The 15761-nt window shown below is 39.4% G+C and overlaps 1 protein-coding gene across 1 annotated transcript; it reads left to right on the top strand.

The window, feature by feature from the left end:
• Positions 1 to 1322: 1322 nt before the first annotated feature.
• On the top strand, positions 1323 to 2096 carry LOC145673977 (uncharacterized). The gene has a single exon (XM_081743798.1). The coding sequence runs from the start codon at positions 1323 to 1325 to the stop codon at positions 2094 to 2096; it is 774 nt and encodes a 257-aa protein (XP_081599924.1).
• The last annotated feature ends 13665 nt before the right edge of the window (positions 2097 to 15761 follow it).

Raw genomic sequence — 15761 nt, 5'->3', positions numbered from 1 at the left:
TCAGTGGAGTAGTGAATCGCCATAATGTACGCATTTGGGGTTCAGAACCCCCCAGGGAGGTCAGGGAGTTCACCAGAGGCAGTCCAAAGGTGAATGTTTGGTGCGCGTTATTACATGATCGAATTATCGGGCCATTCTTCTTCGCTGAGGATGTGCTACGTGCTACCAAGGGTGCTCATGTGGAAGTGTACTGATGTGACCAAAACTTTTATAGTTTGTAAACAATTCAACACCAGTTTCATATTTCTATCTTATTTCTAGCCTGAGTTATCAATTTCTGTAATCAGGGAAGGACTTCTCAGACACCCTGTATTACTAGTAATATCATTGATAATTATATTATCTACGTAGGATATTTGAAAAGAGTATTTGGAACTACACACAGGATTTAGCTCGAATTGGCTCGACTCGACTCGAAACTTAACCCGAATTCGAGTAGAATTTCGAGTAGAGTTGGAGGAAGTTTTTCGAGTCGAGTCGAGTCGAGTTTCAAAGAAAACTTGCTCGAACTCGCTCGTGCCCATCCCTAATTGCAAGTGTTACACCTACAGGAAATCTAACCATGGACTGCTACGCGTGATAGCAGTTCTTACTTCGTAGACGGTAGTTTGAATAATGCAAAATATATCGCAAAAAATAGTCACAATTTCGAACATTTTCTTATCACTTGTCAGCGGTGTTTACTCATTTTGATTGTTGTCTATTAGAGCGCCATCTATTAGACAGCTCCAAGAAAGACAATGTTACATAACGTACTCACAAAGTACGTTCACATGTCATTCAGGGTTATGTCGTTGTTTGTATTGGTGAGAATAACTTGTAGTTTCAAGGATTAGTTTCTTGATGAAATTCTATTGAGTGGAGTTCGATTGTGGATTTCACTTTTAATGGGATGTTAACTGAAAGAAAAGAATATGGGCAACAAGACAATAGTCCGTATCGTATGATGAAGTTGGACGTTGCTATGTAGTTAGAGTCTGTGATCAATAATGATAGTTGTTCATTAGTTACAGAAAAATTCTTATTATGGATCAATTGAAGATATCAGTAACATTAGGTGACGAAGTTAAGGAGTACTTTGAGTCAAATAGACAGTAGAAGAAGCACGTTTAAGGTATGCTAACCTGTTCCCTGATAGGAATGTTCCTTCTGCAACGACTTTTCGCAGTATTATTCAATTATTTATTGAAACTGGAAGTATTCAACCCAGACGACGAGTCCGATTACGGCCTGTGACGAACGAAAATGCCGCAGTGAATGTTTTAGCTGCAGTTGCTGCAAATCCTCACATCAGTTCTCGGCAAATCGCACGAAGTTCTGGAATGTCGCAAAGAAGTGTTCTGCGCATACTGTATGAACACAGATTCCATCCATATCACGTTTCGTTGCATCAGGAACTACATGGGGACGACTTTCAACGTCGCTTGTACTTTTTCAATTGGATACAACAGCAATTAGCAGTTAATGATGATTTTATTTCACAGATACTTTTCTCTGATGAGGCAACTTTCACGAATACTGGTCAAGTGAATCGGCATAATATGCATTATTGGTCAGTAGATAATCCTCATTGGTTAAGGCAAGCCAAGCGTCAACGTCCATGGAGTGTGAACATTTGGTGCTGTGTTTTAGGTACTCGAATAATTGGCCCATACTTCATAGACGGGAATTTGAATGGTCAAATGTATGCCGATTTTTTAGATAATATTTTGCCAACACTACTGGAAGATGTCCCACTTCAAACGAGAATGAATATTTGGTTTCAACAAGACGGATGTCCAGCGCATTATTCACGGATATCTCGTGAGGTTTTGAATAGAAAATATCATGATCGATGGGTTGGACGAGGTGGTCCTCAAAATTGGCCTGCACGATCCCCTGATTTAACTTCTTCCGACTTTTTCCAGTGGGGAACGCTAAAAGCAAAATGTTACACGGAAGAACCAACAACCCCAGAAAATATGCGGCAGCGCATAATCAATGCATGTGCAAACATTAGCGAAGAGACACTTAGAGCAGTAGAATTGTCCTTCAGAAACAGAGTTGTAATGTGTATTGCAGAAAACGGACACCATTTTGAACATTTGCTTCGGTAAAATACGAAGCTTCCGATGGTGAGAGGCAAGGGGACTCACCTTAAACAAGCACCCCGATGGTGAGAGGCAAGAGAACTCACCTAAAACAAGCACCCCGATGGTGAGAGGCAAGGGGACTCACCTAAAACAAGCACCCCGATGGTGAGAGGCAAGGGGACTCACCTAAAACAAGCACCCCGATGGTGAGAGGCAAGGGGACTCACCTAAAACAAGCACCCCGATGGTGAGAGGCAAGGGGACTCACCTAAAACAAGCACCCCGATGGTGAGAGGCAAGGGGACTCACCTAAAACAAGCACCCCGATGGTGAGAGGCAAGGGGACTCACCTGAAACAAGCACCCCGATGGTGAGAGGCAAGGGGACTCACCTAAAACAAGCACCCCGATGGTGAGAGGCAAAGGGACTCACCTGAAACAAGCACCCCGATGGTGAGAGGCAAGGGGACTCACCTGAAACAAGCACCCCGATGGTGAGAGGCAAGGGGACTCACCTAAAACAAGCACCCCGATGGTGAGAGGCAAGGGGACTCACCTGAAACAAGCACCCCGATGGTGAGAGGCAAGGGGACTCACCTAAAACAAGCACCCCGATGGTGAGAGGCAAAGGGACTCACCTGAAACAAGCACCCCGATGGTGAGAGGCAAGGGGACTCACCTAAAACAAGCACCCCGATGGTGAGAGGCAAAGGGACTCACCTGAAACAAGCACCCCGATGGTGAGAGGCAAGGGGACTCACCTGAAACAAGCACCCCGATGGTGAGAGGCAAGGGGACTCACCTAAAACAAGCACCCCGATGGTGAGAGGCAAAGGGACTCACCTGAAACAAGCACCCCGATGGTGAGAGGCAAGGGGACTCACCTAAAACAAGCACCCCGATGGTGAGAGGCAAAGGGACTCACCTGAAACAAGCACCCCGATGGTGAGAGGCAAGGGGACTCACCTAAAACAAGCACCCCGATGGTGAGAGGCAAGGGGACTCACCTAAAACAAGCACCCCGATGGTGAGAGGCAAGGGGACTCACCTAAAACAAGCACCCCGATGGTGAGAGGCAAGGGGACTCACCTAAAACAAGCACCCCGATGGTGAGAGGCAAGGGGACTCACCTGAAACAAGCACCCCGATGGTGAGAGGCAAGGGGACTCACCTAAAACAAGCACCCCGATGGTGAGAGGCAAAGGGACTCACCTGAAACAAGCACCCCGATGGTGAGAGGCAAGGGGACTCACCTAAAACAAGCACCCCGATGGTGAGAGGCAAAGGGACTCACCTGAAACAAGCACCCCGATGGTGAGAGGCAAGGGGACTCACCTAAAACAAGCACCCCGATGGTGAGAGGCAAGGGGACTCACATTAAAGAACCACCCCAAGGGGAACAAATTACTACTACGTCCACGTCGTTGTTCCTGGGTAACGCTAAAAGTAGTTTTAATTGTCGAGTTTATTTTCAAAACGGATCTTGTCCATTTTTTCTTTTTTAAATTGAGATATCAGTAGCTTTGAAATCTTTGAGGTCGTATCTTTCTGTTTATGAATTGGTTTCTTGCCAAAACTGTCTAAAACATTTAAAAAAAAGTAATTTGAAAAGTAGGTTTTTGTTCATAGGTGATATTGTCCACAACAACATGGCGCACTGATAAGGAAAGGATTTTTTAATTCCAAAACGGCTCTTTTCAATAACCATTGGATGACTAGTTGCCATTTTCGGTTCAAATTGTCTTTTGTCCCAATGCTATGCATTGCATCAGCACGCAAGATAATAGTGATGATCAATTAAATTTCACGGGATTTACATTAATTTCTCCTTCAAGAAAGAATATTGTGTTATCACCGGCTATAACTGAAAATTTGATAAGGTTTTAACGATAAGGTTGGTTTTATTTACTACGACGCCATTGTTGGAGTAGCAAAAGTAGCTTGAAGAGTGTAATGAAATCACTCTGTCCTATTAAAAAGAAGCTTTCCTGCGTAAATGTCCACGGAGATGGAAAGATTAAAAGATTTGAAAGAGGAGGATGTTATTATTACACCAAGTCCACCTGGAAACGGCAGGAAGAAAATGCGTAATTCTGACAAGTGGAAACGCAAAACGTAAAAATTAAAAGAGTCAACCTATTCACCCAAATGTTTGCACGAAACACTTTAACTGTAACCATGTAGGAGGAAAAACTTAGATGTACAAAAATGTGTATGCAAGATATTTGCAAATTTCACCAATGCTTCTATTTGGTTAAAAATAAAATAATCCAAGACAATTTCATATTAAAGCATACGAAACCTTCAACACCACAACGAAAAAGACCAAAGAACAACAGGGAAGAAGCAACACAGCTTTGGATTCGATATTACGATCCGAAATGTGATAGTGGCATCAAAACACTGCTGATAGTGTGTAATAATTTTTTTGTTGTGTGTTAGGAGTATCTGAGAAACGGTTTAAGCTAATATGTAAACGGAATTTTGAAAGTGGATAGCTGGCATCAGAAAACAGAGGAGGAGACCATAAGTCCCATATGTTTGAAGCCAAGAAGAAAACTGTTAAAACATTCATTGAAAGACCAGGCCCGTATTTAGGTAAGTGCTATTCTATGCTCGAGCACAGGGCGGCAGAATTTATTGGGCGGCAAAATTTTGGAATTTCTCTAAGATTCACAATAAAGTAATATTTAAAACTAGCAATCTGCAGAGTCCCGCGCAAGGGCGAGAAAATATGTTAAAAAAGTCATCCTTTCCCACCCCATTCCAAGCGGTGAGGATGAACTTAAAACATCATGAAAAATGGTACCGTTAAACTTAGCGACCTCGAAAACTATGAATTCAACACTAATATCAGTCGTTTTCGATTACTTTTAAAATCTCGCCCCCTTTCTGGAGAGTGGAATATGACCTTGAAGTTGAAATGTATTAAAGCTGTCGTTATACATCTCAGCGACCCCCCACCCAAATAACTGAATTCAACTATAATAATATTGGTCGTTTTTGAGGGGGCGGAAAAATTGTGCAGGGAGGCAGCAAAAGGGCAAATAGGCGCACAATATTATAAAAACGGGCCTGTGAAAGACTAATTCCTGTACAGAAACATTATTGCAGACGAGAAAATGGAAGAAAGCATTAGCTGCCAAGTTATTTGTCTGTAGCAAAACTTCACCAACTGTACAATAACGACGTGGAAAACGATCTTCGGGTTCCATACTCTTATTTGTAACTGAATACAATATAAGTTTTGGAAGTCCTGCTGTAAATAAATGTTCGAAATGTATGCAGTTTGAGATGAGACTTCAATCAGGGAATACTTCTTGTAAAACTGAATTTTTGATACATAAGAGAAAGGTGAAGCCTTTCATTCCTTATTGAAAAGTAGAAACAATGATGCAATCACTTTATTATTCGACTCGCAAAAGAATCATGTTCTTCCTCAAGTTCCAGATCAAACCGCCTATTACAGCAGCACAATTTTAGTTGTTTAATTTTACGATTTACGAAGGAACGTCAACCGATAAGCAAACAAAGAACAAATTGTTTACACAGTATATTATTGGACAGAAGCACACGTAGCCTAAGGATCATCGGAAATTGCATCAGTAGTGTTTCATCATCTGCAAAACACGTCATGTGAAGGCGTATCAGAAATTCGACACTTTGTAGATAGATATGCAAGGCAGAATAAGAACTCTGCTAAGATTTGCATCTTGTTCCATTGGCTGAATGAATGCACTATATCTAACTTCTCCAGGACACTCCTATCTCACTCCTCATCGTGTTTTATAATAGGATTGAGCTTGAGCTTAAGGGTCGTGATACAATGATACAGCCTAAAGGATATGCTAAAGTGTCCCGTAATCATAAAGAGTAATCGAGATGTTTGACGAAACTGCCTTGTACAACTGGAAGTAAGTATCGTAAGAAAATATGAAGAATCCAAATGAATGGCACTTCAAATTCCACAACTGTTAAAATAAAAGTTATGTTCTTGCAACAGTACCAACTTCACCCATTGCAGTAAGGGGTTCGTATTTAAGATATCAAAGTTGCCCTCCTCCCACCCCCGGGGGTGGGGGCAGGGGCTCGAGTGTGGTATCATTGGATGCCCCCCTTTGAGGCGAACAACTTTTATTACAACTTTTTCAAAATTCGATTTGTAGTTTTCCAGATATTTAAAAAAACAGTTTTAAATGCCTCATTTTTCAAATGTTTGTGAGCCATTTTGATTTTTGTCGATTACAGCGCCACCTATCACGCAACGAAAAAAATGTTCCATACAAAAGTTACGTATTTTTTCACGGAGAATCAGAATATGGAATAAAAATGGGGGTTCATATTTAAGATTTCAAAGTTGCCCCCCTCCCGCCCCCGGGGGGGTGGGGGCAGGGGGTCGAGTGTGGTATCATTGGATGTCCCCCTTCGAGACGAACAACTTTTATTACAACTTTTTCAAAATCCGATTTGTAGTTTTCCAGATATTAAAAAAAAAAGTTTTAAATGCCTCACCCGGTATATTTACATGCTCATGTGTACGAGCTCGTTGATGTTTTTCTGCTAACATCACTGATGCCTATTATTAATTAGACTTATTAAATGTAAAGACAATCATAAAAACTCTATAAATTTTAAGAGATCTTTTACAGATAGTTACAGGGTATAATGTTTATGTATTCAACAAGCCGTCACACTGCAGATCTTTTCTGCATGTTGAGTAACAAATTTTCAGTGAGCTATATTTTTTAAAAAATTTTATTATTAATAATAATAATGATATATTTTAAGATATAAATAATAAATGGTAAATTAACCCCTACGTTACAGTAATTACAAATATTGAACGATCTCCATCAAATGTCAGTCCACTTAGAAGTTGCTCTGTAAATACACAGCATTCCCCACCACCTAGTGAGCTAGTTATGATTTAACCCATTTAAATTATGATGGTACAACACCTGTGCCATGGCGTCAACCTTCAGAATTAGCATTATGAGTCTCTAGTAAAGCTTTTTAGACCAGGTTTTTTACATTCATTCAAATATGGAAGCATCATAGATCATATTTTATGAACATTTTGCAGCCACCGTTGCTCTGTCTGGTCATGTCTGCTCTGTTACAAACATGGATGATGGGTTTTAAAAAATGGTATATTTGAGAAGTTTTTTTCAAAAAATCCCTGGCACATTACTATTTACCCTAGAATCATCGTTTGTACCTCGTTGGTTTTGATATGAGACAGGATTTTGAAAGGTACCACTCAAATTTCTCTATCGTGTTCTAGAAGTGGGAAAATCTTCTCCAAAATGGAAAAAGGGGATTTTTAAAGAAAAAATGTCCCTTTTCCCCATTTTTCTCTTCACAGCTACACGATAGCGAAAGTTGAGTGGTACCATTTAAAAGGCTGACTTACGCTGAAGAAATTTAGGTATGGCTCATGTTGCTAGTGTCAACAAATGTGTGTCAAAAAAATCTCAATTTCTTTATTGTTTTCATTTTTTACACATTTTTTGTTATTTACTTTAGTAAAGTATCTACAGTATTATCACTATTAATTCTAAACTCATTATACGTACCTTGTTTTCTGTGGCATGAATCAGTCTTTCAAACGGTATCACTCGCACGTCTCTAGCATGTACCATAGTGGAGAAAATTTGCTAAAAAGGGAAATCGAGGAAAAGGGGATTTTCTGACAAAAATTCCCTTTTTCGCAAATTTTCTCCACTATGGTACATGCTAGAGACATGCGAGTGATACCGTTTGAAAGAATGGTACATGGCAAAGAAAACGAGGTACAATCCATGTTCCCACAATGAACAGTCTTGATGATGATGATGATAGTATAGAAATTCACTAAAGAGGTATTATCAAGGGAAAATATGCAAATCGCCTGTAGCATCAAAACTATTCATCCTGTTGCCACACTTTGTATCTCATTCTCTTCACCATAAATGAAAAACTATTTTAGTAGCATTCGAATGATCGTGTTCTATACCAAAGGGGAGATATTTGCGATAAAAAGGGATTTTTTATAAAGAAAATCCCTTTATCCCAGTTTGAGCGGAAATTTGCCGCATTTGGCACACTTTAGGGAAATTTTACGGACGCAGTTAGAAACACTGCTTTACTAGAAACAAAACGTTGTATGAACCATGATCTTACGATAAATAGTCTTGCCGCAATTGATGATTGAGTGAAAGTGTACAAAATACCTCAAAAAAGCCATAATTTAAAAGGGTTAATGGTTACATTGCCACTAACATAGCAGAATACCTTAGCACGGCCAATACTGATAACTGACTTGTATGAAAATCAACGAATTCTTCTTTTGTATTAATAGTCAGTGGGGCTATAGCCTATGGGCGCCAAATAAGAGAGGCGCTGGGTAGAAGGACACACAGGTTTTGTCACTTGGAATTCTAATTACTTTAAAAATCTAACATCACGTAGGCATTATAAAGAAGTAGCAGGGGAAAGAATGGAACAGGTGACTAGTTTCCGACACATGGGTAGTATTATGAGTGGTTGATAGTACGAACAATAAAAGTGAAATAAAAGCAAGGATAGGAAGGGCGAAAGAAGCACTTAGGAGGAAAAATATAGTATATTTTGTGGGACTTTGAATAAAGAGTTGAGAAAATACAAAATGCTTCGTGAGGAGTATTGTACTAGGGCAGGTCTGAAAGTAACGCACATATTTTTTTCTCTCCCCAAGTATTGAAGCTTGAATGGTGAAATTGCACGACGAGAGAGTTTGAAGTTTGCGTCACAGATGGTATTTTGTTCTATTGTGCAGCTCTAGCGAGAAAAGCCTGAACTGCGAAACAAACATGGCGCACATGTTAGTGTCGTCCACGTGTGAAGAGCAGCGAAGTGTGGTTAGATTTTTGGGGGCCAAAGGACATACAACGAGTGAAATTCACAGGGTATGCGTGGCGTGTATGGGGACGATTGTATGGACCGTAACAATGTCTCGAGATGGTGTGCATTCTTTGAAGAAGGTCGTGAGAACCTTAGCAATGCCCCACGCACCGGGCAACCAGTAACTACTTCAACAAATTTGGGTCGGAGGTGCTCGACCATCCTCCGTACAGTCCGGACCTGGCACCGTCGGACTTTAATCTCTTTGATCCCATGAATAAATTCCTGGCCGGCCAACACTGCAACAGATGTGGAAGTGAAATCAGCAGTCCACAGATAACTATACTCTAACCAAACAGACTTCTATGAATAGGTCATCTTGTAACTGGTACCACTCTGGGAGAAATGTCTTGAGATTGTTGGTGATTATATAGAAAAATAGGTCAAAGATTAAGTTCATCTGTGCTTTGTTTGTTTTTTGGTACATGTTAAACTTTTTTTGGAAAAAATATATTGTGCGTCACTTTCCAATCTCTCCTGGTACTGTAAAGGGCAGAAATATAGAAATTACGCCGAAAAGCTTTAAAAAAAAAAATCTAAGGTTTCGATATGTGGGTGTAGAGAAAAACGGAGATAATTAGACGATCATGTACATTAATTTTTCCGCGGTTTTAGGATCATGCAGCGGGCGTTATAAGATTGTACTGTTAGGATATTCCGTCTGCACGTTACTCCATATAAATCTCGAAAGAAAGCTATTTTTGTTGTTTTTTTCAACACACAGCTACAACGATTGTCGCTGTCGAGCTCGGTAATGGAGTCACCCCGCTGTATCTTCATGACTAACGGTGCGTTTAACGCTGGTTATCCATATCCCTTCCATGGATAATGTAAATCGCGCATGATCCCCTTTATTGTCGTTACCACTGTTTTTTTATTTCTCCAATTTTTACTATCATAATTCTTATTATATTCGACATGAAAATGTTCTGAGAGAATGAGTTAAATCGAAGAAGGGAAAGACAGACGTAGGAGGGATGTGAGAAGACATTTTGTTTTCTGAAAGAGTACAAATGACAGAAGAAAGTGTTTGAGAGGTGATTTCACCAATATTAATCAACATCTATTTCGAAAACGGTTTATATACTAAAACAACGGAAATGAAATGTTTAACATAATTCCAAAATGTTGCTCTTTAGGCAAAACGAAATGGATAATTGGTGAAAGTGAACGATTATGAGAAAAGTATTAAAATGAGAATCTGGGAGGAAAGGAAAAATGAAGGAACCCAGGAGTGACCCGATGATGCTAACCACAAACTCACGTGATCCGGCATCGAACCAGGGACATCTTGTATCTGAAGTGAGCCACCGTGTTCCCATGTGTAGCCTATGGTATTTTTAATTGGTATTTAGTGTATTCCGTTTACAGATGATGTTCTTACAGCGAAAGCTGAAACTAAAATTGACAGAATGTTCAGAGTTTGAGAAAAATCTGCGAAGACTATAGGCTGAACCCAATGTTATAGGTCGTCACTACATCTCAGTCATTATTTTCTTTGGTAGCAAAAGTGTGCCTCCATTGGGGACAGAACCGAGAACGTAGGTTGGTTGAGGACTGTCAATACAAGGCTCCTCGTGTTGTCCACGAGAAAATAAGAGAAATAAGGGCATCTCATATTGTGTTGTCTCGTAAAATTTGTAGAACTTTTGTCTCGTCTGAACTCCAGAATAATTTAGTTTTTGTCTCACTTCGATTCTCGGAATTTTTGCCGTCTCGTCTCGAAATTTTTGTGCCGTCGCTTTGTAAATTTATGTAATATATCTCCGCCCTGATTTTTTCCCCCGAATTTTATTTTCCGCCCACATCACGGGAGGCCCATTTAGGGTATGATATAACAACATTTCAACCACATTTATTATTGAAAAAAATGAGCCCTTTAAGTTTTACATTCCACGGTTATACCGTGTAGGCTAATGAAGACGGTGATGATGAGAAATGAATGGAATGGTGCAATGAAGAAAGTGGAATGAAACGGGAAAACCCGGAAAAACCCACACACATGGTGTTTGTTTACTATAAAGTTCACTTGGCGCCAGATGGGATCCAACCAAGGACCAAAGGTAAACTTTCTACCATTGAGCCTCCGCGGCCTTGATATTTTATTATTGGAGAATATTGTTGTAATGAGTTGCATTAACCTCCTCAGAACGGAAGGCGAACCTTGATAGCTGGAGCTAGCGTTGCCTACGAAGTCATTACTCAACACTGATGCTAAGAAGCCTCCCCTGGTCCGAATGGCATCTAACCTAACCTTGAACGAATCGTAGGAAACTCGAAAAATTACCACAAAATATTGGTAGTTGGCAGCACGTCATCGAGAATGCAGAACACCAAGTCGAGGTAAGTTGTAAATTATAGATGTGTTTGTTATTTTCTTTTGAAAGACAAAGTATTACTAACATTTATTAGATGGTTGCTAGAAGTAAATGACATCCAGGTGAGATGTCATTCGGACCCGGGGAGGTTCCTTAGCATCAGTGTTGAACAATGAATTCATAGTCAACGGTAGCTCCAGCTACCAAAATTCGCCTTCAGGTCTGAGTTGGGTATAGTTTTCATTATGTTGGCCCAATCACTTTATCAATATATAGATTTTATATAGATTTTATATGAATCATGGAACATTGAAACAGTGCTTGCGATCTAAGACTTATCCAGTGAACTAGCGTTGCCTGCAAGACACGAGAAATTTCTCGTCTTGTCTCGAAAACTAAGCGAGAATTTTGATATTTTTCATCTTGTCCCGAATTTAAAAAATATGCTTCTCGCATCGAATGCAATCTCGTGTTCAATACTGGACGCTCTGCAGTTTAGAGACTTCGGCAAATACTGGTGCTGATGTAGAAGCACCGTGGTAGGTCATCTTAGATCCGCAGGTTTCCATTTCACAGAGGATGAGTGAATTCCTTAGTTACACTGGAACGAGGGTAGAACAAGCAAAATTTCCAAGCCACAATGAGGATCAAACCCGTGACGTTGTGTTGATAGGTAGATACCTTACACATATCACTTTGAATATTTTAATAGTGGCAGCGCGTAACTGAAAAATGTCCAAAGATGAGAGAAAGAAATATTAATCGATAGCTGTCACTGAGCTGAGAAATACGTAAGGGTAAATCTTCATGTCTAATTTTTGAGAAAATTGCGTTCAAATCTCTTGCAGTCAACAATAACCAGATCAATTACCTGTCATCTGTTACAGTGAAACTGACACTAAAACATACCTTATCAAGCTTTCCTTACAGTCAAAAACTCATTTCAATTAATATTTTTAGAGTCGCAGTTGTTAATTTTTATGACTCAATAACAAACAAACAAAACACTTAATTGGGAAATGGTCCATTTAATATTAGTAAACAAACCACTATTATTCAAGCTATTTTCAGAAATCCATGTTCGATTTCCGGTGTTAGCTCATGTGGTTCGGATCCCACTTTAAGCTATAATTCCACATCTTATATAACCTTGGTGATGTTGCAAGGAGACGAGACAAGAAGAAACTTCAGGTGCAAAGCCACTTCTCGAAAAGATGTGCTTGTCTCGTCTCGAATGGTTCTGTCTCGTCTTGTGGCATCATTAGAGCAGCTCGGGCAAACAAAAGAGCTGCTATGTGAAGTGGTTAAAATTACAACCTTTAACGAAATTTGGTTTTGTTAACAGAGTACAACACAACATGACTACAATCTTCCAACATCGACTGCTTAGTTTCGACTGAACCAGTAATGAATTATTTCGACAGGAATATTTGTCAGTATCGTAGGTACAGTCGAAAGGCAAGCCTTCCCCACTTATTCCCTGATTTTTTTTTTTTTTACAACTTCTGGCGTAGGATTGACATATAATCCAATTTTAGCGGTTACCACTCGATTTTCAGGTTCTATATTCGTCTTCCGTTTAATCATCTCTTAATCACGAAAAAACGCCTGCTTTTTGGATTGGAGAAAATCTAAGACGACTTTGTCGATAAAGTGTTGTATTCAACCTAAACCGCTACATCTCTGTGTCAATCTCAATCGTGATTCAGTTAAGTTTAGACTCAAGCTCTGGCGAAACAAGTCTATGTCTTTACTCAGTGTATATGTTCACCTAGTCTTTATATATTCAGAAATGATTGCAAATTGAATTACGGTATCCTTAGCATTTTGTTTAGATTAGACTTATTATTAACATTTTTTTCTATGTTGTAAAGCCGTGGTAATTTTGTATGTTAGTATGATTTCAAGTAGGAATCTTTAAAAATGATTAGAAATTTTATAAGAGATGAACCGAGCCTCCTAAATATGTTTTACCTTTTTTATGAAAATAAATTAGATTTTTTTGTGTGTTTCTTGAGAAAAAACCGTATTAACAATATCTGTCACATATCGCTTGCTTTTCTTTCTGTGAAAAACTTGCTTTACAGATACCTTTCTGTAATACTTACTTAATACTTACTTTACAATTCGAGACGCACATTTGTTGTACTTAATAAAACATTAAAGGCAAAAACTAAATTTGTTTTACTTTACTTTCATAAGAAAAGTACATTGGAAGTGTCACTTAACAAAGAAATCACTAAAAAAAATAGTCCGAAGGATCCCAAGTCAATATTTGTAATACACAAGTTGATATCAGTTCTTACGGTTTAGAATCCCCCGCTTTTCTAATTTTAAAATATGGCCAGTGTTGGGTAAGTTACTTGTAAAAATGTAACACGTTACAAGTTACTTTACTTTCTTTTAAAATGTAACGCGTTAGTAACGCGTTCCTGGTCCCCCGAAAAGGAACTGTTACTTTACTTCGAAAGTATCGCGTTACTAACGCGTTACTTTTAGGTCCGAAACTTTAAAAATGTGAAAAAAAAATGACTTCAATTTTCCGTACTACTAGCCTATTACTATCTCTATTATTACTACTACTACTACTATTATTATTATTATTATTATTATTATTATTATTATTACTATTATTTATAACAACACTGTATATAAAAATGAAAGATAGGCGGTTTGTATTTGAATACTAAAAATCTAGTTGATTGCCAACCTCGGTAGTCGTGAAGTCTAGGAGTCAAGGACATTGTTCACGAGCTCCTGAATTTGGGTTGAGGATCTAGGTTGAATTTTCGGGCTCGAGCAAATACTGTTAAAAGTTATAAGGCACTGGCCAAATATCTACAAAACTGCTCGGCCCGGGTTTAGAATTGTCAACGACTCGAGCAGCTCGGCTCACAGCTCATTCACTATCAACCCGAAACGAAAAGTGGGCCAAGCCAACAACTCACCCAACCGACTCAGCTAGAGCCCTCGGCTCAGTTGAGCAAAACCGAGCAGATGACTCATCCCTACAAAGCCAGCTCGAGCCGATGTTCACCCCAAGTGAGCCGGCTCGAGCCATCTTCTGAGTTGAGCCGAGCCGAGCTGAGTTTCTTATAAAAATCTCTTGTGGTCTCGCTATCGAGACGAGACGAGATGCGAGCAGTGTCTCCTCCTTTCTTCAGGTCCTTTACAAACATCTGACATACTGTTATTAGCACTTTTGATACTTAGTAATCAAAGGTTTGGAGGGGTCCGTGCCCCACCATTTTCTCCAGGAATATACGAAACACGTATTCTCTGATTTCACGTCTGCAATATCTGTGCACAATTTCGTTCACTTCGGTCCACTTTTTTTCCTTTCGGGCGTCAACTTTCAAAATCTTGGGTGGGGGCTTTTCCTTCTAAAACCGTTTTTCCGCAGAAAATAAAAAACATATATTCGTTTATTTTATGTGTATTATCTACCTGCCAAATTTTATCAAACTCGGAGTGTTACACTTGGGAAATGTTACTTGTAAGAAGGTTTCGTGTTTGTATTGTAATCTCCAACTTAATATACTGTATGCATCCTGAATTCTGCCTGGTGTATGGGTAGCCCACATGACTCAAGTGTGAGGGAGGTTGCATAACATTTGAGGGGTTTTACGGCTCTATTACTATACTAAAGGCAAAGTTAACTTGAGAGCCGAATCACAAGCTCATTACTACATATTGGTGCACGAACCTTTTCAGAGAAACCTTAGTGTGTGTGTGTGTGTGTGTGTGTGTGTAGGTTTTGGTTTAGTTCTCAATCGCCAATTGTTTTGACTGGTGCTGCTCTGGTTCACAGCTGATATGCACGGAGCTGTGCTTTCTCGTTCTTTTCCTGCCGCTAACGAAAAATATGTTTCTTGGCCTATTTGTTTCTAATAATTCATGAAGACACAATAATAGTCATACATGTATAGGAAATTCGCACGTGATGTATTTGAAATCCTCAGCAAGTAAAATCCGAAAACATGAACACGACTTCGCTTATTCATTTCGATTGATTAAGGTAAGAAAGGATAAGAAAGAAGTTACCTTCATATGTCTTACCTGGAAAAGGTCAATTATAAACAGAGAAACACGAGCAGCCACCCTCCCACACAATAAATTATTATTATTTTTATTCTCTCTCTCTCTCTCTCAAATCACCGCAACTCTACGTTGGCAGTGAGTAAAGTAGCAGCAAATCGGCAACAATCATATCAACAATTTCTCCAAGTTTTGTCTGCATATTTTTCTCTTAGTCGAGCGTACACATTGATAACAATTTACTTTGCTTGACATTAAAGAGGTTTCCTTCTCTCGTGTTTGCGATAATATTGAGATGATAATTTCGATTCATTCATGTTTTACAATTTCGCGCTCAACACTCTCCATGGTATCAGTTTCACTACAACCACGTATCCACACTAACGCACGCACACAAACGATATTTGGCAGAG

Source organism: Thermobia domestica, chromosome 17 (assembly GCF_964235325.1).
Source record: "Thermobia domestica chromosome 17, izTheDome1.hap1.1, whole genome shotgun sequence".
NCBI lineage: Eukaryota > Metazoa > Arthropoda > Insecta > Zygentoma > Lepismatidae > Thermobia > Thermobia domestica.
This window is presented reverse-complemented; position numbering and strand designations above follow the sequence as displayed.